This window comes from Pogoniulus pusillus, chromosome 34 (assembly GCF_015220805.1).
Source record: "Pogoniulus pusillus isolate bPogPus1 chromosome 34, bPogPus1.pri, whole genome shotgun sequence".
NCBI classification, from domain to species: domain Eukaryota; kingdom Metazoa; phylum Chordata; class Aves; order Piciformes; family Lybiidae; genus Pogoniulus; species Pogoniulus pusillus.
The window spans coordinates 14056896-14080881 of NC_087297.1; the positions used below are offsets into that span (position 1 = coordinate 14056896).

Consider the following 23986-nt stretch of genomic DNA (forward strand, 5'->3'; position numbering starts at 1 on the left):
CTATTTCAGACCCACATTTCCCTACTGCAGCGGCACCCTGGCTGCTCCAGGCTCGCTTTGGGGAGGGGGGGCACTGGACCATAAAGCAGAAGAGACATGCAAAGAGCCCCGACTCTTCCCCCAGCTCCTGACGAGGCACTTTCTGGTGAAGCAAGCCCTCAGAGCAGCTGTGCTGGGAGCTGAGGGTGCGAAACCAGCAGCTCTGCCGACCGAGGTGTGGCTGCTCCTGAGCTGAACAAGCATCCCTGACAGCATCGTCCACAAAAGCACACCCCACATCCTCCAGGTGACCTCTCAGAGTTCTCCAATTAAACAAACTCAATAAAAGTGTCTAAGGGGAAAAATAAGTTACCAGGGTCCAGCTACCACCTGACCTGTAGGGGTCCGAGCACCCTGAGCCACCTTCAAACCTTAAGGCAGCTCCTGACCAAGCAGATCCACAGTCCTGCTGACAACAGTGTTTGGTGGCCACACAGAGGTGCTGGCACTTGTCCTGCTCACTCAGCTCTAGAGATGCTGAGTTCATACTGTCTTTTCCTCCTGTCCCACCACAGTCAAACCCTCCACACTCACGGCTGCTCTCACCTCCTCACTGAAGGGTGGAAAGGAGAGGAGCACATTTCTCCAGCCCTCTCTAAGGGCAAGGACAGTGATGCTGACCCACGCAGGCCAGTCTGGGCTGGAAACACAAACCCTGATGAGTTCTGGGCAAACTCTGGCCAGCAGGAAACATCAGCCCTGAAACTACTCACATCTGTCAGCAGCTGAACTGAGGCTCTGGACCTCCAGCCCTCTGGAAAGTAACTTCCAGCGGTGAGTTCCAACTCTGCAGCTGTTCCCAGCCACGTTGCTGAGAGCTGTTCGCTGTGTGCACAGTGTAGTGGGGGACACACCTCGGGCATGCAGAAATTCCCCCCGCATCTATCCGTACCCACGTCTGTTACTGAGCTGCTGCTGAGGGGGGTCAGATGCCACCCACTGTCACCGAGCTCCTCAGGGGAACCGCCTGCACCTCTGCCAGCCGCAGCTCTCTGCTCCTGAGGCTGCACCAAGGGAGCCCCCGACCCTGCTTGTGCCTTTGCTATCTGCAGCTGCACCCCAAGATCTCGACTCAGGCCACCCAGGCCAAGTTTGCCATCCCTGTGCAGCACAAAAGCAGGGGAAGATGTGGCAGGTCTGACACATTTGCCCAAAGCAATTAGCGGCAGGCTCCGGGCCCAGGGGCTCCATTGTCACACTCAGCTGGAGCCAGCTAAGCTGATTTGTCCGGGCGGGCAAAACTCCCCTTTCACAGGCCACTGCCTGCTGTCAAAGGACACTCTGATGAGGTCTCATCTTGGCCTCAGCTGCCGAAAGGTCCAGCCCCTCCACCAGCCCCCACAGGGAGCCGGGCAGTCCTGAGGAGCGCTGGGTTTGATTCTCCTTGGGCTCCACTGGGACACATGAAGAGAGAGGGGACAGCAGGTGTTAGGAGGCTCTTCTGCCCCTCTGCACTGCCCTGCTGGGGCCACAGCTGGAGTATGGAGCCCAGCTCTGGGCTCCCCACTTGAGGAGAGACAGGGAACTGCTGGAGAGTCTGCTCAGGGGCCCGGAGCAGCTCTGTGAGGAGCAAAGGCTGAGACCCTGTGGAAGAGCAGCCCCAGAGGGCATCTGAGCAATGCTCAGCAAGAGCTAAAGGATGGGGGGCAAGAGGATGGAGCCAGACTCTTGTTAGTGGTGCCCGGGGGCAGGTCAAGGGGCAGTGGGCACAAACTGGAACTCAAGAGGTTCTGTCTGAACAGGAGAAGAAAATTCTTTGGTGTGAGGGTGCTGGAGCCATGGAAGAGGCTACCCAGAGAGGTTGCGGAATCTCCTTCCCTGGAGCTCTCAACCTCCCCTGCCACTGTGCTCCTGGGCAGGCTGCTGTGGGTGCCCTGCTTTAGCAGGGGGTTGGACAGGATGATCCCCACAAGTCCCCTTCCAACCCCACCATGCTGGGATGCGTTGGAGGAGCTCATGCGGCTCTCTCCTCTCCTGATCGGAAGGTCTCCTGCCCTAGCCTGCTTGGGGAAGCTGCTCAGGTGCTGGTGCCAGCACCGCCTGCCAGCTCCACGGGGTACACGCACCGGTGCCAGCGGTGCTTGCCGCTGGCCAGTTCGGGCACAGAAGCAGCACAAACGCAGCAAAGAGGACGGCGCACGGAGCAGCTCAGGGAGCTCGCTGGAGGAGTTGGATTAACGAGAAGGAAAACAACGGCAGGGGAAGGCGGGGGGAGGCCAGCGCCCGCTCGGCGCTTCCCGCCAAAAGCGGCGGCGGCAGCAGGCCGGCGGAGCGCCGCCAGATGAGCTCCTGTCACACGCTAACTGCTGCCCATCTGCCGTCTGCAGCGCACAAAGCCTGGCCGCTTGCCAGCGCAGGACGAGGCACAAACTGCCCTACTTCTGGTGACACAGCCCCGCAGACAGGCCGGGCTGAGCCGCCCCGCGGCCCGGCAGGACGCCGCATTCACTTGTAAATCACCGGGGCCAGGCCGCCGGCTCCTGCGCCTCCTGCTCAGGCTGCGCCCCGCGGCTGGGGCACGGCCTGGCTGGCACCGGGCTGCCGCGAACGCGGGGGTGCTGGTGGAATGAGTGGCAAGTGAGGACGCTGCCCTGCTCGGAGCTGTCCACACACAGGCACAAACACGGCCCCCGCCCGGCCGAGCGCTATCCCAGGCTTTGCCTTTCCGGCTGATTTTGTCCATGTAGTCCCTACAAAGGCTTCAATTCTTATTCCGTTCCGAAGAGCTCCAAAATTGTTTTGGTTGGAAGAGACCTTTCAGATCATCGAGTCCAACCCTCGACCCAGCACTGCCAGGTCATCGCTAACTCATGGCCCTCACCACCACATCAGGGACGGGGACAGCACTGCCAGCCAGGGCACAGCCCCTTCTCATCTCACTTCTGCTAAGGCCATTACCACTCATCTCTGTCATCAGTGTGCTGACACAGGAAGGCAAACCAGGTAAGTAATTCAGAGCACTCTAAAAATAAACCCAAACAAGAACCCCACATTTCTCTAGTTGCAGAAGCAGTTGCAGGTAGACAGAATTCCCATGGTAATAGTAATCGTATCCCTGGGGTCATGCACACCAACAGCGGGCACCATGAGGTCTCCTTTCAGTTCCATGTCTCACAAAACACACACAGCAGTGAAGCAGAAAATGACATTGAAATGAAACCCAAACCACAGACACAAGCTGAGAAACACAACACTGCACACCTCTTACTTCCACATGCTCTGCTGAGGTTTCTCCATCACCATCAGGGTTGGGTAGTGGTGATGAGCATTTAGATTTCTCCTTTCTATAAAACCATGCAGAAAAGCCCAAAGCTTACCTGTCTGTCCAGCACATCATGCTAGCAGAGCTACAAGGGTCCTATTGTTCCTTTCAGCTGCAGAGCAGGAGTCCAAGCCACTCCGGGGACAGGCTGGCTGTCTCCAGGGAAAGCTACAAAAACCAGGCTGCTGCAGCTTCAGCAGGGACCAATCTTTTGATTCAGCTGGCACAGAAACAGTAATCCACAGCCTGCCCATGAAAGTGGGCATTTAAGCCTGTGAGGCTCCAGCTTATCCATGGTCAAGACGTATGAAAGGGAACATGAGATGAGGTGTAGCATTAGAAGACGTTAGGGTATTTTCCACCTAATCACTGAACCTTTATCTGAGTGTTTGTCACAAAAGCAGCTGCAAGAATCAATTTGAGGTTCAGCATTTTTGTGGTGGTGTGCTAGACCTTGATCACAGGTGTGGTACAACCACAGCCAGTTAATATCCAGTGTTCAAACTCTTATTTCATGAAGCTGGAGTTGCTCACAATGTGGCATCAGTGTGCTACAACTCCAGTGGAGTTCTCATGTAAAACCAGAGTCACAGCGGCAAGACCTGGGCTTTCTCTCACCAATCTATGCCTTAAAGACCATTTACTCCAAGTACAAGCCAGGCCCATGAGTAAACTCTTCACATAACCACACTTAAGGCTGTATTTTCTGCCAGGTTTGGCTCACCAGCTGCTCCTCTGCTCTACTTTTTCACTAAGCAAAGCTGACACACAAGAATATCACAGTATTACAGACCTCACTCCACCTACCCACCTTCTTGTCAAAGAAAAGACACTTAAGAACTTGGTATATAGATGCTTTATTTCTGACATTAATATGGTCTGTCTGGTATGTGAGAGTCTCTTACATAAATGAAAAGGTTGTTGTACAACCAAAAACTAAGATAAACAAAGGCATTTGTTGCACCTTATGTCAAACCTTAAAACAAAAATACGGAGTAATATGTACTTAGGTGTCATGCAAGTCTGGCTGCTGCATGTACAAATAAATCTACTTACAGACTGAAAGAAATGGCAATGCACACAACGTTCACAGAGTAATGAAAGATGCCTGACATGTGAAAGATCCAAACCTTCCTGCTAAAGCAACAAAGAGTTAACTAAGCGATCCAACCAATACCAACACAAATTACTACTACTTACCAGAAGTCTACACTTAACCTTGGCATAAGCAGTGTGGGTGACACCACTTCTGCAGAAATAAATCCTCCAGATTCTAGACAGTCATTCCCTCTTAAGGTCTTGCTGCACTTGTGAATTCAGTGCTGTCTCCAGCCTTAACTGTTGCTGTTCAAGCCGTACCTAAGTCTAAGACTGCCGAGAATCCCAAATGCCTCCATCGTCGGAGGCGAGGCACAGCCCTGGCACGATGGCTCTTTTCTGACTCCTTCATACAGGATTCCCCCCCTCCTTTACATTTGGATGAGAATTAAAACCTGCTAAAATAATTTATTCTTACTATCATGGCCAGGCCAATATTCCATATCAAAAAGCTCCTAAAAACCACAGCTTTGAGATGTCTGAAAGCCCTTTACTGGGTCGTTACCTTCCTCATGGTGCTAAAATTCTCCACTAATAAATTACTCTCGGCCACCTCTGATATTCCAAGTGACAGGAATACTTTCCACACCCTGCATAGTACTGGTTGATCTCCTAAAGTTAACTAGAGAACCTGACACCCACGTGTAAGTTACATACAGTGCATACGATGCTCGCTCTTTCCATCTCTCCTAGCAGCAAGCCGACCCTGCCGCGCTTCGGCAGCAGCACACCCGGGAGTGGAGAGGAAGAGTGTTTGAATTATAAATAGCTACAACTACAGTGTACAATCCTAGTGACCTGTCAGTATCTGTTGCTAGCACACCCTTACAACTACATAAAAAAACATCTCTATGACAAAAGCAAACCAAAACAGTCCTTCAAGAACAAAAATAAGACATAAAATAAGTGCAAATACCTAAAATAGGCAACTAAAGCAACTGTTGTGACCTGTAAACTCTTAAATAAGGACAAAGACTTGTCATAAATAATAGAAGGTTCTCTCTTTGCTCTTCAAACATTTAGTTAAGTATATAATGGTCAGACTTAAGTGCAGATATCATTGTTTGGAGATCCATCCAAGGTGCCAAGTGTTTTTTTGTGTTTTTAAATAAAAATAACATCTCTTTACAATGCATTCAGTTTTAGTTCCTACGCAGGACCAAGTACTCCCGGGTCACAGACAGGACCCCACCATTCCTTTCTAACTCTAGTTGAACAAGGTACAGGAATGGTTGCTGTCTAATACCTTGTCATCATTTTGGGGACCAACATGATTGGAGGGTTCTAGTGCAATCTTTGTGTAGCTGTGGCATACAGTATCGAGTTGTACACTTCACCACTGCAAGTCCTCTGCTGTTCCACACTCTCCACTTGTCCTTTTGTTCGTTCTAGCTGTTTTAACAGGAAACAACGTTGGCTTCTAGACAACCTGCATACATATAAATATCTACAATTTAAGCTTTAAAATGAAAATAAATTATAAAAACAGACTCCTTTCCCATTTACAGTTTTCCCCTGCTCCTACATACTGTACAATACATTCAACAATCATCTCACTCTGAGATTTCCAAATACAATACTGATGCTTTACACTAAATCCTAATGCACCCCCCTCTGCCTACTTCTAGTACCATTTGCAAATAAATATATTTAACACTGTAGTTAATTTCATTGTTTTGCAGCATACCAAAAAATTAGTAGTGCAACTTTCTATATCCTTCTTTTACCCTCCCTTTCCATTGTGTTTCTTTACAGACCAGGAAAATGCTACATAAGCAGAAGCACATTCTGTTGTGTATGTTGCTCAGCTGGGAACCAGTAACAACCTAGAAACCTACTCTATATTGAAAATACACTAACAGAAGTAAAAGCAATGCAAGTCAAGAGAACAAATACAAAAAATAGACCTAAACCCTGTGTGTTCTCACTACTGCAACACATTCTACCATTCTCTGTCGCCTTCTAGGGTGTTACTTTTTAACATTGAAGAAATCCATTGCAGAACTGTTTGTACTATCCTTTTGTAGAGAATACAAGAGCTCGGTGTCTGTTCTTTGTCAGTCAAAAGAAAGGCAGCTTTAAGGTAGTTTCAAGGTTTCCCTTGTCAGTCTCCATGTGCAGACTTCATCCCCAGCACTGTGCTGGAATCGCCTTCAACACCGTGTCTATTTCAATGGCAAGAGATGGTTGGCAGCTGTGGTGACCATCACAGTATCAGAGCCCTTGAGGTGCTGTTGGTGGTTGTGTATGTGCTCAGGTATCTTCTTGCTTGTTCAGTCATGATCAGCTGGTCTTCTGTTTTGCCATAAACAACTGCTTCCCAGTCACAGCTGGACTGCAGAAGACAAAAATTGGTGGGAGAGATTCTTTTACCTCACTGAAATACTTCAGCAGCTCTCTCAGAGTAATAATATCCATCAAAATCTAGCAATAATTTTACTGAGGATTTAACCCACGACCAAACTCCCTCTCCATCCTTCAGCCCAGCTCCCCAGCACCACATCTGCACCACACTTTTAAGTTCCAACGCAAAATGAAAAATGCTCTTAAAAAGAGACCAGTTCAACAATGGGTATATAAAAGGGAAGTTAATTAAACAATCTTGTCTTTGGGTATCTTCCCACAGGCCTGAGCCAGACAGATGTATTCACGTTGTTGCAGTTCCCAGCAGTTAATGCTTTGTTTGGAACATCACAATTAAAGGAAGTTTGTTCTTTCTTCTCATAAGAAAGGATCAGAAAGTAATGCTACTTAAAACCACACCATCATTAAAGCAATTAAGAGGGACAGGGAAGATCAGGTTCCAGGTGCCCTGCCTTTTTCTAATAGTTTTTAAATTAATTCAGAGAAAAAAACAAAAACTTTTAACATTAGCTCCCTACGGGCAAACTGGAACAGGCCCCACGTCAGGTCAAAGAGAATCTCTCCCTAAAACCTGAAGACACACACAGAGGGAAAAAAACAGGTTCCAGTTTTCACAGCATGGAAACAGATGGATGCACAAGAAGAGGCACGTTACAAGAACAATTACCCACAGCCCTGTGGATGAACTCTGCTTAATGAATCCCACCAGGCTTATTCTGAAGTAAGCACATCCCAGACGTGAGGTGCTACAAAGATTTAGGTTGCACCAAATTAAGTTTCTTCACTGCTAGGCTTGGGTACCTGAACCTGCTTTGTAGGTCTAACCTATCTGATGCTTTCTCCCTACATTTAAACCTTAGAGGACACCTAGTGAAACCTCAGGGTTGTATTGAAAGAGCTTTAGCTATGGATAAATATTGCATGGACAAACAACCATCTTACAAGAAATAAGGATCATGGAAACCCTGACAAAAACATGATCACTGAACGGGACAGTTCTAGATAGTAGCACAAGACAGAACCTCCCCAAAACTTCTTTGCTATGCTGCTAATAAAACCAGGCAGACCTGAAGAGCCTTCTCCATTTTGACATATTTTGAAGCACATGCATTCAGTTTCTTCTTAATGACTGCATTTGCTTTGCTTGCTGCATTTGCATCCTGGGTCTCTGATGTCAGGTTGCATCTGTTGTCATGTATTTCCAACAATGGCTTCACTAACAAAGATGTGGTATATGCATTTTCTGACTAGTGACAACATCAAGAGGGGAGAGAACAGGAGTAACAATTAGTATTTCATAGTAAGAACAACAAAGTATTCAGTTGCTGCTCCTTACTGAAAGAATTAGAGACCAACCCAGCCCCACCTCTGAGCTCATTGACATTGCTGAGTCAGGAGTACTCCAATTCCTTCGGCCAGAGGAAGCCACAAGCTCGTCTTGTGTACTTGATGTTTTTTAAAGCATTCCCCTGCTGTCTGAGGAGAACATGCTGCCTAATATCCAAGTAGGAATCTTCAGAACATGTCTGCCAAGCATGCAAAACACAGGGGCAAATACCACCTTCCTGGCATGAGGGAGAGCTTCAGCATGCCACACACACTAAATCTGACAGAGAACCAGGATGGAAGCAGCTCTGCTCTAGCAGCAGCTCTGCAAAGCACCCACAGGACTCCAGCAGTCCTGCTCTGAAGGCTGAAAGGAACAATTCATGCAGCAACAATTTAAAGCTTAAGCACTGAAAGCTGTATTTCCAACTGAAGGCTATTTTCACTTTCCAGCTTCAACCCCACACTTGATTTCAGCTGACAGAACGAAAGTCACTCAGTTCTGTATTAGCATTGCTGCCAGTGATGCCCTTCGGTCATTCAGGACTTACCTGTACATCCAAACTATTCTCTTCTGTGAAGAGCTGGGCACCAACATCTTTTTCCCAGGGATCCAGGACCAATGATTTTCTGACTTTTTTAGAAGAGTTGTGCTGCAAGAAACATTTTTGGTGAGAAGAAAAAGTAAACTGGAAAACATTCTCTGAAAGAGTTATTTGCTGTTTGAAATGAATTACTGCAGTGTTACCTCCTGCTTGCAGCTTTTATAGACAGGGTCATCTTCCTCCTTCAGAAATATATCTGTTCCAGTTTCCTCTTTCAAAACTTCCCTAATGTCTTCCTCCAAGAAGGAAAGTGGTTGTGACTAAGTCAATTCAAATTGGAGAAGAAAATACAGGAAGTCCATTAGTTGCTATTTTTTTTACCATGTTCTCCTTTCAACTACTGTAGACCAGAAAAGAGACCTTGCAAAATTCTGCAAAAGATTTAAGCTCTTCTTAACAGTTCAGGTTTTCAAATTCATTTTACTCCACATACATCATTTCTAGCCAGGTGAAAAAATAATATATATACACGCACTAATTCCTCCAGAAATGCACTGAGGAAGACATGCAAGCGACTTGTTTGTATTTATTAGCTGTGGTTATCCACTGACAAAAGGGATAGAAGTATTTTGTAGATATTAAACATCTCTCCATACATAGAAATGTGCTCAGAATTGTGCTGTCAAAGCCTGGCTGTTGTTGGGAAGGAACTGACATCCATCTTAGCACCGATCTTTGAATAAGACATTGATAGTCCCAAGTACAGTGCTGAATTTCACAGAAGCCATACAGATGGCTCCTTTGTGTACCAACAGGAGAATTCCCTTAAGCCCTCCAAATGTGATTTTGAACAGGAGGTTAATAGTGGACAGAAACAGGAATGCCAAACCACTCCATTTGCATAGTGTGAATCTATAGGGTAACACAGATGGTGCCAAGCCCCGTGGCAGAGTCTGAGCTACCTTCTGTGTTTGCAGGCAGGGAGCAGTCAATGTATGTTGGCTGGAATTTTTTCAGAACTTGAAAAGCATATGTCTGCTGAATTCCAAAAGTTATTACACATTAACATACCTCAGCTAGGCTAGGAAGAGAGCAAAAACTGAATTAGTCTGGAGCAAACAAACAAGAAAGCACCGTGCCCCAAAGTCAGTCAAAAGTCCTCTGTGACAGCAGAATAATCAGAGGAAGCAAGAATTAAGATCTGGGGGTTAGGATGAAGAAAATTGGAGACATCATCCAAGTAGGCTCCTAGGAAGGCTAAAACACTTCCAAACATCTTCCCATCAGAAAAATCCTCAGGACAGTAGGAGGCTGTGGCAGAGCCCTGGTTTCAGTGCTAGTGCTGTAGAAGGGGAACCAGAACACAACTCAGCTCTTCCTCACTCCAAGAGGACAACGCAGTTTTTCAACTCAGATGTGAAAGGTGCTTAAAACAAGCAGGCCAGTCCCTGCTTTGCTCTGGCCAAGTCAGCCAGCTGCTGGATAACCTGGGTTTGCTTCTGAAATAAACCAGAATGCTATTGAACTTAAATGTAATCAAGAATACTTCAAGTATTAAAACTAAGCCCCCAGGCAACTCTGTAAGAGGCACAGTGTCAGCAAGGCTACACAGACTGAAGCCAACTCAGGAATGCATTCAAGGTGACTGTGGACGAAATGGTTCCATGTTCTGGATGCTATTCCACAGGACAATGTCCCCACGCCACACTGCCGTCGACCACAGAAAACCTGACTCGGCTGTGAGCCACATACCATCAGTTTGAGGGGACCATACTTCTTTTCCTGAGCAGCCAAAGCATTCTTGAAAGGAGTTGGTGTTCTTGGTGTTGAACCCAAGAGAGATCTTCTGATGGTGGGAGTTCTGAAACTATCCAAGCACAGAAAAATGTTCGCACAGGCATTTTAACATTTTAGCAGCAGCGTTAACAGAATGCATCTAAGAAACACTGCAAAATACCCTAATCTGCACAAGAAATATCCCCACCGCCAACCTGGAGCTATTAAGACCACCCCAGGTATGTTAAACTTCCACTGGATTTTGTTCAGTGTTTTAAAACAGAAAGAGTTTTAACACTTCTTGTGAAGTGAAAAACAGGAAGCCAATTTGTGTGCACACAAGCATTTCAGTGCTGGGGTTTAAAGCTCCTTCACAATATGCATACAGGAGAACTAATTTCTCAGTGTTCAGGGAAAGTTGGGTTTATCTGAGCAGCACCAGCAGATGCTTCATGTAAAAACCCTACCCCACATTCTCCTTCTGATCTTTTGGTGCCACTTCCTTGTGCAGAGGAGTTGTAAGAAGAACTTTCTGCCCACAGATTGGAGTTGATGTAAATGCAGGATTTTCAAGGTTGAATTGGTCATTTCCAGAGCAAGTGTTGAAAAACTAAGAAACAAAGAGGAAAAAAAAGGCAAGAATAAGCAAACTTAAACGACAAAACCTCAGCACTCTACTGAGCAGCAAAACAGATTACACACATGTACTTGAAGGGCCTTTACTGACAACCCCAATAAACTATTCTTGCCTTATACACCCCAAGATTTGTGATATTTATCACTGAAATCTTGCTTTTCTCCTTAAAATCCCTGCTGCTTAATTAGGTCACAGAGACAATAGGCCTCCATCAACAATTATTTGCATGAGAAAGTGTGAGCTGAGGCACAAGTCCTCAGCACCCCAGTTACTGTTGAAAGCAGAGGCAATAGGTTAGCTATTGCCTTTTACTGTAGCTACCCTTATGCACCAGCGTTGGCCATTCGTTCAGGGCACCGTGTGACCAGGGAAGAAAGCACCTGCCACGTAGGAGCTACCCTCTGCAGCCCTCCTGTGAGCTGACCTGGGATGGAGAAAATGGTAGTGTTTTCACTGGGGTGTGCTTCAGTGCGAGGCTGATGGCATCGCCACCCACGCCCTCGTTCAGTTCGCTGCCTGCTGACTGCCCCGCACGCAGCCTCTTCTTCTTTCTGAGGATCGTTGGAGGAGTGCTGAATTTGGCTAGGTGTGGGGTGGATGGGAAGCTGGCCTCCTCCTCGGCGCCATGCTTCTTGCCGTCCAGCAGCACGCTGACGCTGTAGGGGCACTCGGCAGCGCCCTCGTTGTGCTGGATCCGCATCAGCTTTACTGGAGCTGGCTTGACAGGAGATGCAACAGCCTCGGAAAGCTCAAAACCTGTGACATCACTCCACACCACTGGATCCTGTGGGGCAAGATGCAGACCTCTCAAACACTAGCAGGCTTATCCAAGATGACTTCCCAAGGCCCAAGCCAATCTAACAGCTCTCTGCCTCCACATGCTGGGGTACCCTCCCTGTACCTTTGATACAAACACAGAATGGTTTGGGTTGGAAGGGACCTTAAAGATCATCTGGTTTCGATCCCCACTGCCATGGGGCAGGGACCTCTTCCACTAAACCAGGTTGCTCAAGGCCCTGTCCAACCTGGCCTTCAACATTTCCAGGGGAAAGGCATCCACAGCCTCCCTGGGCAACCTGTTCCAGTGTGTCCCCACCCTCGCTGTCAAGAATTTCTTCTCATCTCCAGTCTCAGTCTCCCTTCCTATCAATCCTAAACCACTGACTATTTTACACCACAATTCTTTGAAGACAGGCAATAAAACAAACCCCTCAATAAGGGTGAAACCACAGAGAAAGAGAGCAGAAGGCAATTTCAAGAGTACTTCACACATCCCATGTAAATTGCCGTTCCCAGTTGCTTTAGAACAAACAGACTCACAGACTCGATGAGCTCCAGTGTCTCTGCAAAGTCTGGAATGGTCTGGAGAGATGACAGCATCGTGTTTGCTTCCACAGCCAGATACTTGGCAGGGGAATTCTGCTGCACAGAGGTGCCATGGGTCTCCTCCATGCTGTAGAATTCACTGTTTTGCTCCCCGAAGCTATTCAGTGTGTTAGACACACAATCTTCCATCACAAAGCTTCCAGACCAACAAGGCAAGTTTGCAGCTTGCTACACATAGGAAGAAACAAATTATTCTTATTCAGTTTAGAAGCTGAGAGAGAGAATTATGGGACCATGGGGAGGGGAAAATGAAAAGTAAAGAACTGCTTTAAGAGGAAAGCCTCAGCACAACTGCTAGCTCTTGCTTTTCCAAACACCAGGTATCTGCTTATATTAATGCAGATGGCCTTCTCCTTACATTAACATACTCAACATTTTCAGACTGACTCCTCTTACCCAAAACTTACACTTGCTTCTAACTTAGGTAATTATATGGGTTGTACTGGAACCCATCTCCTGTGCTCCTGAACATCAGTATGTCATGAAGCCACCTTCACTACAGAACACAGGTATGTTTTAAGATTAGAAATTGCTTCTACATTGTGAAATATTTCTTGATTTGAGCCTTTCAATAATGCAGATTCTGCACTGATACTTTATTCAACTTCTTAGTGGTGATTCCAGTTTGGTACTCTTAGCACTCAAAGATTTTAACTGGAAATCTAGAAGCAAAGCAGATTCCATGAGCCAAGCAGAACACTGCACTCTTTCACGGACTAGCTCTACATACAACTATAAGTTCACCTGTAATCTAAACTGGTGATCAGTGTGGCTGGTTAGGTGCCTAGTGGTGTCCACAGTTCTCTGCTCCTAAGGAAATAAGTGATTGTCAGCTGCAAGTTGCCTCCATCCCACTGAAGCAGATGTAAATTGGGTAGTGCAAAGCTGTGTTTGTCATAGCTGAATCATAGAATCAACCAGGCTGGAAGAGGCTTCCAAGCTCATCCAGTCCAACCTAGCACCCAGCCCTGGCCAAGCAACCAGACCATGGCACTAAGTGCTCCAGCCAGGCTTGGCTTCAACACCTCCAGGGACGGCAACTCCACCACCTCCCTGGGCAGCCCATTCCAATGGCAGATGTGGGTACTAAGTCTTACAAGCACTCCCACAGGAGCTTGATAACAACATCAGCTCTGTATTTTTCACCTTTCTCTGTGGAACAGCTGATTGTTGCTGATCCACAGACCTGAATGGCTGTGCTATGACCCCACATGCTGCCTCTCCAAGAGGGTTAAAACCCTGGACCAAATTGTAGGTCACATTTCTTCTGTTTTCACTGCACTAAACCAAATTAGTCCCCACTCTAATATACAGACTTTGTTTCACCCCTTCTTTCACACACAACACAACCCCCCCAAGCAGCCATTACTAAATTGCTGAGGATTAACCTCAGCAAGACATACACAGATATTTACAGACATCCCCAGGCCTTACAGAAGACACTCGTTTCCTTCTGATTTCATTCTCTGCTGACATCAGTAGCAACTCAAGTTCCTTTATTTTCTTTTCTTTATCAGGGTCATCATCAATAAACGACTGCTGAAAAAAGGGAGAAAGAAATCGTTACTCTTTTCCACCTCTGCCACCTCTCCAAGCTGAGATTCCACACTCCGGCAGCTCCGTTTGTAACAGAAATGGACGTGGGGCAGGAAGAGCTGCTCAAGCTGTAGCACAGCTGTGATACAGTGGTCACTCGCAAGAAAAGCAACTCCAACAGTTACCAGGAGATGGATCTGGTGCTGAAGGGCTACACAAGCTCCTTTATTCCTAGCTTGCCCTACCAATGAAGCTAGCAAGCCTGCTTACAGAGGAACACTCACACCAGCTCGGGTGAAGGATAAAGCCCTAAAGAGATTCGGAAGTCGCTGGCGCTCAGCTCTCCATTTTGCAGCATAACACACAGAACAGTCTCTGCATTGACAGTGCTTGTTAACAAGTTACCTGAACTAAGTTGGAAGAAGCTGAAGCATGCTCTAGACTGCTGCCTTCTGGTGAGGCATACTGGTATGCTGGAATCTAGAATGACAGAAAGGAGTTTACAAACCCTAAAGCAAAAAAGGCTACAAAATTCTCTCTGGCTTCTTGTTCATAAACTATTTACTATTGCTTACAAATCCTAGGTTACCATAACACCACAGAAGCACCCAACAGGTCCTCATTCTTTCACATCTGCCTCATTCAAAAGCCCAGTAAGTTATCTGGAAGAGGGAAATACCAATTATTTTGGATATTGAACTCACCTGTGTCTGAACAGGTACATAATATTGATTCTGAGTGTGCAAGTCTTCCATACTCAGGCAGGCCTGGGACTCCAGCACGGATGAAGTGGCCCTCTCAGACTTGATAGCATCCTGTAGATACCCTTCCTGCTCCACCTTTCTCCGCATCGTTGAGTTCCAGTGATTTTTAATCGAGTTATCAGTCCTAAAATCCAATGCACAACAGTGACTGCTTTCCACACCTCAGAGTTTCACACATGGCATAACTGGCAGGGTTTGTAAAGTGGGTTAATGCAAAGCCACAGATCCAGTAAGCTCCAGCAGCATGGACTGGAAGTTATACTAGAAGCAGAGTTTTGATAGGACTACTGGAAAGCTACACTTCAAAACTTCCCTCTGCTAAACCTCCAGGCTGCAGGAAGCTAAGAGCAGCTCCTTACAAATCTTCCAGGTCTAGGATCCAATCCTTATCTGAGTCTCATCTTGGATTTATTTTGAGCAAGTAAGTTAGTAATTTAGGAATGCCTCTGTCCTTACAGACTCGGGTGCAATCCAATCCCTTCTAAAGGGCTTCCTGTGATTCATTGATTGTGTCTCTCTTAAACACACATCTAAAGACAGCAGCACTGACGCTCCTTAGCAGAGCTAAGCAGTCACCTCCTGAACACAGAGGGACAGCTTCACACTGAATTTTAATTACCAGTAGAAGGCAAACCCATTTTATTTCAGACTCTTTACACACTCGAATTTTGTTTCCCACAAGCATATAAATTGGCAATCACACCTGAAAGCAAGAAAATGAATCATAGGGATTGTTCTCATTAACTTGGAGCCTAACTAGCTTTGCAGAGCTTGATTCCTAAGCATGGGCCTCTGAAGGTTACCAAGATCAGTGTCCTGTTTAATCAGAAGTGAATTTCTGATCTTAAACCATGAAGTCAGCCCCAAATGAAAGCAATTTGCTATCAAGTCAGAAGATGGCAAAACATTCTTCCACTATGACTTGAAGTTACTCTCTTCAGCTCTACTACAGGCTTTTTGCTAAGCCATCAGGAGGCTTTCTGCAGGGAGGAACCTGCAGTGTCAGAGGTCTATTTGGGTTATGTCTTTTTAAGCATACATAATCAAATGCAAAACTGCTTTTAAAATGTCAGCATCTATCAATATAATTGTGACATAAGTGCCAATGCTCTCAGCCTAACAAATCACACTGGGAAGAGCAGTGCCACCACCCAGGACAGCTTTACACATTCCAATATTTAACACAGAGTTGGAAAGCACCTTCCAGGGAGCAGCTTTGCTATTTCAGCCCATCGGTTTCCCAGACGCTTGTGAGCTTCATAGATTATTCTGTCCTCTTCTTCTGTCCATGAAGACTTCTTTACCTCAGGATTGAGATGGTTGTGCCATCTCTCTCTGCACTGCTTGCCTATTCTTCCTTTCAGGTGCTTTGCAATCAGAGACCAGCGCTTTGGACCATACTTCTGAACTAATTCAATAACCTGGAACACAAGTGAAAGCAGCTTATCCTTTCAGAAGTTCATTTTTCACATCAAAGATAGACTGAAAAGTTGAAAAGCACAAGGTACAAATGAGACCTTAGATCTCTAATGCTGTAAAGAGATGTAGGCTAGAGCAGCTCAGTTAGCAGCCTGAGCAAGGGGAAATGAAATGCTTCAGTGTTTCTGCCTTTCAGACATGCAGCTACCTGGTTTTGAATTCTCACACAGCAAAACATAACAATTATCTGTCACAAGATGCATCAGAGATCATTGGTGGGGATGAAACCCAAGAAAAGGTAGACATTCTTAGCAGCCATATGCCAACCCTATGACAGCAGAAGAGCAGAGTTTTTATTACCCTCTGATCTTCTTCTTTAGTCCAGGGACCTTTAATCAGTTCTGGGTTTAGTACCTTCTGCCATCGATGCTGGCACTGAAAGTCTGACCGGTTCTGAAACAGTCACAGAAGAGCAGTGTGGTTATTAACTCTGGCAGACACAGACCTGTCCATATTGGCTGCCACAGTTATTTGCATATTTCACATTCGGGTATTTGTTCTTGGAGTTCGAGTCTCCCTTATTTCTTCTTCCATACACTTATAAAAAACCCTCTCCAGAAAATGCAGCCCTGCACAGAGCTCTCATCACTTCAGTGTTCTTGATAATCAAATTCTGAACTTATTCTTGAAAGACAAACTCAGAATTCCTTTTGTCCTCGTTGCTCCACACCTCCCCTGAGCTTTGTGACTGATGTGCTTTGGCACAGTCTACAGCCTGCGTGAGGAATGACGCTTCAAAAGGAAATACCTTTTCTTTCAAATGTAAGGACACCTTTTTTCTAAGTCGCAGATGAATGCATTCTCACCTCTTTACTAGCAGTAAGGAGCACAGATTCATGTCAAGGTTAGCCAACACACACTACTTAAACACTGCTTTTCTGCTGAGGACAGATGGTGCTTTTCTGTAGCTTCACCAGCAGCCTGTGAGACCAGTGCAGCTCACACAGCTGAGGTGTCATTTCGTGTTTGAACCAGCAGCTCTGTTACTCATTTCCAGCTGACCAGTGGAACAGAACAGGAAATTTTAATTGTCAGCAGAAAACTTCCGAGAAACCCACTAAGGCTCCACTGGTAGCAACTGGAGATGTGTTTGGGTGGGAAGATTTACATGTCAGGGGAGCACCAAAAACATCAATGCCCCACCGCCCTTTTCCTAAGGTGCTGAAGAAATGGATCCAGCTGCTTTCAAGCAGTCTTGCAGGTGCAACTCAGCCTCCTAACTTCTTCAGCAGCAACCTGTGTAACTGTAGGTGTAACCACCTCAAGTAAGACAGCAACAGGAACCCAGAATATTCCAGCATCCATGATTTTTGGTCATTTCAGACTGTCACTTGAGCCCCTGCCTGAGCTGATGAGTTTCTCCAAGTTCTGAGCTAGATCTCAGGTCAAATTTATAAGTATCCTTTAAAAAGATATTTTTACTACTATGTGTTTCTGATTTCTATTTCACCTCACTGCCAAACTAGAGATATGACCAAAGGAACTCAGCATTCAATGGGAATTTACTGAAGCAGATTCAGCTAACCTGTAGATGACCAGCAATGAAAGCCCAATCATCTGTACCATGTTGTTCCACCAGCCTCTTCAGCCTTTCATCCTGTTGAGACAAAACCCCAGCCAGTGTTACATGCTGTGCCCATAGGATGCTGAACAAGAGCACATTTCACATGCTGCCAGTATCACACGGGAAGGAAACTAAAGCCAAACAAATTATTACCTCATCACGTGTCCATTTTACCCTGTTACAGATCTTCTTCAACACTTTTTGCTGTGGTACTTCATAGTCATGATCCATATATTGAAAGTTCTCATCTTCTTCACTGCAGAGAACAGAAGAATGAAGATGAGAGGAGTTTAAAAATCACTCTGAACAACTTCATTTTTCAACTACTTGTGGCTTTTGCCCCCTAACCTGTACAGACCATTCTAAAGTGGCATTGGAATTGGCATGAAGGTAAGACCTGCCTCCAGCACAGTACTCTATTCACCATCTCAGAGCAACAGCATCCATTTCCATCTCAAGGCTAAGCACTGAGATCTGGACAGATAATTCATTCCACTCAAGACTCAGAAGCAGAAGCTCTCATTTGAGATCATGGAGGGGTTTATAACATGTTTAAGAATCTTCACACACATGAGCTTACAAAATAAAATGGTTTGCTACTCTGCACAGTACATTCATGCTCCACAACTCAAACACAAGGGTGCCAAATAATATAGCATCCCCTGCCCGGAACAAAAGTCTTGCCTCAGTGTTACAGAAGTTAGGCAAATCTTGGGTGTGTTTCTGTGTGATCTTCTCTAAGGGAACCACAGAACTGTAGAATGGTTTGGGTTGGAAAGAACCTCCAAAGGTCATCTAGTCCAACCCTCTGTAGTAAGGAGGGATATCACAGTATCACCAAGGTTGGAAGAGAACTCCATCTCCCAAGGTCCCTTCCAACCCTACCATTCTGTGATCTGCGGAGACACAAATATCCCAAGCAGCAGCACCGCTGCCAGCCCAGAGGCAGTGAGCTGTGGCTCCATGTAGATCCCGCTCCATCTACTGGAGAAACGCACAAGGCACAGCCTGAGAAACAAAGCCCTGCCAGCAGGCAGCGCAGGGAGCCGTGCCATGGAAATACCGAGCTCGAGTGCCAGTGACTCATGGCAGACAGCATAAATTCAAACACATGTGCAAAGGCAGGCCTAGCAACGAGACGAGCAGCTCCTCCGCAGTGCTTACAGCAAAGGCACAAAGGCATTCTGCTTCGACCGAAAGCACTTGCAACTGCAGCCTTCATCTGTCTATCGCCACTCTAAAGCATGATAAATCACACATCCAGGTTCAAAACTAACTTCAGAAGTTCTGCTTAGCCTTGAAAATGCCTTCGATTTTTCAGTCAAAACGTCAAAAAGAATTCCTTAATCCCAGTGATGGACTTGACCTGTGCTGGGGTGCCAAGAACTGATCTGATGGAGGATCTCTACGTTATTGCCCAGACCACACTGACCAACCAGGCAGGCTGAGCTAGTATTTGCCATCAAGTGAGCAGAGTCTGTGGCTAACATTAATATAAGGTCCTTCAAGGAGAGCACCACATAAGACCACAGGACAGTGTGTACCCAGCTCTTGCAGACTCAATGGATTTAACACTGTTTCTATAACCCTACCCCACATCTGAAATTGCCCTGCTCGGCTTCATGATGCAGTTGCTCTTAAACACATCAGAACGTCGTGGAGCCAGTGAAATACAAAAGGTGTTTGTCAGCAGCAAGTACTTCACAGCATGTGCAAAAATCAAGCTGCAAACACAACAATTGTAAGAGTTTTGCATTAAGTGGCTTAGGACTTAAGAAAAGAGGATTTAAACTCACAGGTAACTGAGACTTTTCTCTTCCCCCCCCCACTTACTGCCTCTTTTATCCACAGGTTCTCAAACTTCAGGAGTATCTTGGTACTGTAAGGTGCATATCTCATTATTATTCCATACCAAGCAAGCCATACAGCTCACTTGCAACTAAAGTTTGGCCTTGTGGTTACTAAGCCTTTCATCAACACAATCTCCTCACCCACTGCACAGCAGAAGAGAACAGAGTCTTCAGCTGCATGATTTTAAAAGAGGGCACTGACCTCTCCTGCACCTCAACTGCACTGTTTAGTGCTCGGTCTTGTTTGGACTAGCACATCAGCAGATTACAAATTAAATATACATGAGGGGTTGGGATGGGACTAACAACTTCAGGCTTTGATTTAAACAAACTTTCGACCACACAGGGTTGTTCTCAGTTCATTTGCAATTATGAAACCAGGCTAAAATACTGCACCAAAGTGGAATGCAGCCACCAAATGTCATCAAGTAAGAAATCTGGAACACTAAAGTATTTCCTGAGCTCTGTGCTAGCTACATTTGCAGTTCTGAGTCAAGAACCACCAAAGGATAAAATCAAGCTTCCAAATGCAAAACCCAAGAACAATTTGACAAAGTTAAACTTGATTCCACCAGGTGCAAAACAGTTACACTCTCCTTACTCAAACATTACCACTGTTGAACTCCCTGTAGGTAAACTCATAACGGCAATGGTTTGGAAGCAGCATCAGCACTCACTGGCACAGTATTCCTCCAGGGCTACCGATCTCGCACCAAACTGTTCTCTGCTCTCTGCAGTTGTACTTTCACTCATGACATCAAAGCACTCCATAGCCACCAGAGCTGCTACAAGCTAAAGCTTTGCAAAGATGAAACTCTTGTTCACAACACCACAGATGAAAGCCTCTTACACTACAAAATGCACCCTAGGAGTAACAAGAAATGGTCTCTCTCTGAGCTGATTCTTGCAGCCAGCCAACTGCAGAGCTCCAGCAGCCAGCCTCTGCAAGCAAAGCCCCAGGTCTTTGCTCCTCGCACAAGAAACCCAAAGCATTGCTGTCTCGGTTTAGCTGCAGCTTTGCAAATAAAGAGGTTTATGAACTCTTTTCACGTACGAGGAAAAAGCAGAAACAGTTTTACTATCTGCAAATTTGAAACTATCCCAAATTCCACGAGAGGTATGCAGTCAGTAAACCTCAGATGCCACAGGTAACCCACTCATTAACGTTACTCACTGAGTGTCTTTTCCTTTCTCAATCCTACTCCTGCTTTTGCATTGCTTTGTCACTTTCTATCTGGGACAAGCATCGCTACAGTGATGGAACAGCTCTTCATGCCCCACCTGCTGAATACAGTGACACACTCATTTTCCTATCAGTAACACAAAAGATGGATCGAAAATCTGGGGTTTCTGCTGAAACTCAAGGAAGGCGTTCTCTCAGGAGCATTTCAGGCTAGATAACCAGAGCTTCAGTCCAAGAACACACCGCGCCAGAGGCAGGAGGTGTGTTTCAGATATTGGAAGAATCGGTAGGCCTGAACATTGACTGAAAGCCCCACCAAGGCTGAGCCAAAGGCAAACGGGGAGAACAGCAAAACCAGCGCTCAATCAGTAGGAAAGCAAACAGCAGGAAAAGCTACGCAGCGGTCACTGACAGGCTGAGTGCGCACAGAAAGGCGAAGCTAAGGAGATGCCCTGGTAAGCGACAACGATGGCCTGAGGAGGGCAAGCACGAGAGTGAGAGCAGCGAAAGGCGAAGCTGGGCCCCCAGCGCTAGTGAAGGTAGGGCAAGGGGGGCAGGTACCTGTGCGGGAGCGGGGCGAGGAACCAGCGGGCAGAGGGAGGGCTGGAGGGCGGGCGGAGGGCAGTGACACCCCGGGGAGGCTGCGAGCCAGCAGGGCTCGGCGGGGGGGGGGCGGTGAGAGACGGGGCGGGGCAGCACCTGGCAGGGATCCCGGAGCGCGGGGGGGGCACCTGGGCGCGGGAGGCAGCGGCTGCCCGGGATGGGGGTGGGGGGCAGAAGGCTGAAAAGAGTCTCGGGACGGGGCCACACTCACCTGCACGGTCTCTTCGCCATCCTCGGGGCGCACCATAGGGGGGGCCGGCACGGCAGCGGGGCGCAGCGCGGAGCCCCCGAGCCCTCTCCCGGACTCCGTCGCTCACAGCTCGGCGGCGGGGCAGGGCAGGGGACGTGGAGGGGGCAGCGGCGGCTCAAGAAGGCTTGAGGCGAGCTGGACTCCTTTGACAAGTTCCCGTTCCCCGCGTTATGCGCAGCGTACCGGCAGACTCCCTCAGCCCCGACCCGGCCCGGCCCCCGGCGCTTCAGACATGGCTCGGCCTGGCCCCTGCCCGCAAGGACGGAGTGCGCAGCAGCCCCTTCCTCGTCCTGCTCCTGTCAGAGCTACTGCGGGCTCCAGCGGCACCTCCGCGCTCAGGGCTGTTGCTCTATCCGGCCGAACACCTCCCGTCCCGCACTGCCGCCGCGGCTCCGCCGCCGCCACCGGCGGGCTCGGTGGGTGCCGCCGAATCTCGCGCCCAGCCTCCCTCCCGAGCCACCGTTTGAATCTGCGCAGGCGGACTGGCGCCCCATTGGCTGCGCCCGCCGCACGCGGGCCGGGCCGGGGCGGGGCCGCGCGGCCGGGCGGGGCCGGGGCATGACGGGGGAGCGAGTCCGGCCGCTGCGCGGGATCGCCTCCGCCTCACGTCCGCCGCGCTGCCGGTGCCCCGTAACGGGCACCCGCGGGACGGTAACGGTACAGGTAACGGGCACGGTGGTGGGAGACTCGCCGGAGGTAAAAAGCTGGCGGCAGCCCCACGCGGCAAAAAGCAACGCCTCCTTCGAGCCGGAATCGAACCAGCGACCTAAGGATTCCCGCGAGCGCCACCTCTACAGTCCTCCGCTCTACCAGCTGAGCTATCGAAGGGAGCTGGGCGAGTGGGCCCTTCCTGAGCAGACAGCATGGATGAGCCGCCTTCTGCAGCGTGAGTTGCATCATGGTGAGTCTGAGTCGCTTTCCCGGGAGCAGCTCCCTCAAGGTCCCTGTTTTAAATCGAGATCTGCCATCACAAGTGGCCCGAAGTGACAGGAGAAGGGTTCTTAGAAGGTCCTCGGGGACGGTTCCCTCCCCTTCCCCCTCTGAATCATTGATTCCCATGCTTGAAAAGCAAGAAGGGAGAGAGGTCTCCTCACACCTCATCATCCCACTCACGGGGTGCCTGCTCCACCAGCCGCTTGGTGAGGTGGATAAAAGGCACCCCAAACACCACACCGCATCCTCCTGCAGGGGTATGTGTAAACACGGGGACTCTGCAGGCACCTTAGGAGAAAAGGGTGCAAGCACCTGCTGCAGAGATGTGGGTTGGCAGTGACAGACCCAAAACGAAAGAAGGAGGAAAAAGGAAGAATAATTAAAAGTTTATATATGTACATATATATATTATAAAGGGCAGGCACAATTTCTAAGAAAGCACCCCTGGGGCCAGCATTTAAGGTACTCACCACAGTGCTTGCCCTACTCCTGGGTGCTCAGGCCTACTGCAGGCCCAACCATCAGTTTTTAACTTTAATGACACATTTGAGTAAAAATGCCAACAAATCGTTAAAGCAGCACATGCTTTCTTATTCCAAATACATTTTTTTTAACTGGTCTACTTAATTGTTCACTGCCACCACTGAGGAAATAACCTGCTGAAGCTATCACCAAGCTACACTCAAGCATAACCAAACTGTCTCCTAGGTATTGCCCTACTCAAAAGGCTTCAGCCAGGGCTTATTCGTCCCTCTGAAACAATGCAGGAAGGGCGTCTGGACACACACAGAGCTGCACAGCAACATAATGGTGTAGTGCAGACACACACACACGCCACTGCACACGACATGCTGGTGCAGCACACACACACCATTGCACAGGGACATGCTGGTGCAGCACACACACACCATTGCACAGGGACATGCTGGTGCAGCACACACACACCATTGCACAGGGACATGCTGGTGCAGCACACACACACCATTGCACAGGGACATGCTGGTGCAGCACACACACACCACTGTGCAGGACATGCTGGTGCAGCACACACACACCACTGTGCAGGACATGGTGGTGCAGCACACACACACCATTGCACAGGGACATGCTGGTGCAGCACACACACACCATTGCACAGGGACATGCTGGTGCAGCACACACACACCACTGTGCAGGACATGCTGGTGCAGCACACACACACCACTGTGCAGGACATGGTGGTGCAGCACACACACACCATTGCACAGGGACATGCTGGTGCAGCACACACACACCATTGCACAGGGACATGCTGGTGCAGCACACACACACCACTGTGCAGGACATGCTGGTGCAGCACACACACACCACTGTGCAGGACATGGTGGTGCAGCACACACACACCATTGCAC

At 47.9% G+C, this 23986-nt stretch overlaps 1 protein-coding gene and 1 non-coding gene across 9 annotated transcripts; both read right to left on the reverse strand.

The window, feature by feature from the left end:
• Positions 1 to 4142: 4142 nt before the first annotated feature.
• On the reverse strand, positions 4143 to 21955 carry MYBL1 (MYB proto-oncogene like 1). 8 transcript variants are annotated; one of them, XM_064170563.1, is made up of 17 exons: positions 21624 to 21955; positions 17930 to 18032; positions 17738 to 17809; positions 16513 to 16605; positions 15934 to 16154; positions 14674 to 14857; positions 14375 to 14449; positions 13868 to 13972; positions 13178 to 13243; positions 12368 to 12601; positions 11472 to 11831; positions 10878 to 11020; positions 10387 to 10501; positions 8838 to 8954; positions 8641 to 8742; positions 7831 to 8010; positions 4143 to 6734 (listed from the first exon to the last, which is right to left on the reverse strand). In XM_064170563.1, exons 1-17 carry the CDS (start codon positions 21641 to 21643, stop codon positions 6606 to 6608), a joined length of 2319 nt encoding a protein of 772 aa, XP_064026633.1. In that variant the 5' UTR covers positions 21644 to 21955; the 3' UTR covers positions 4143 to 6605. The 8 variants fall into 8 exon arrangements, with proteins under 8 accessions (XP_064026633.1, XP_064026627.1, XP_064026635.1 ...); XM_064170557.1 differs by having other exon boundaries at positions 13868 to 13969; positions 21624 to 21742; XM_064170559.1 differs by having other exon boundaries at positions 6652 to 6729; positions 21624 to 21742.
• A 445-nt stretch (positions 21956 to 22400) lies between these two features.
• Positions 22401 to 22490, reverse strand: TRNAY-GUA (transfer RNA tyrosine (anticodon GUA)). The gene is given in 2 exon segments: positions 22401 to 22436; positions 22454 to 22490. It is a non-coding gene; the product is annotated as a tRNA-Tyr (tRNA).
• Between the last annotated feature and the right edge of the window lie 1496 nt (positions 22491 to 23986).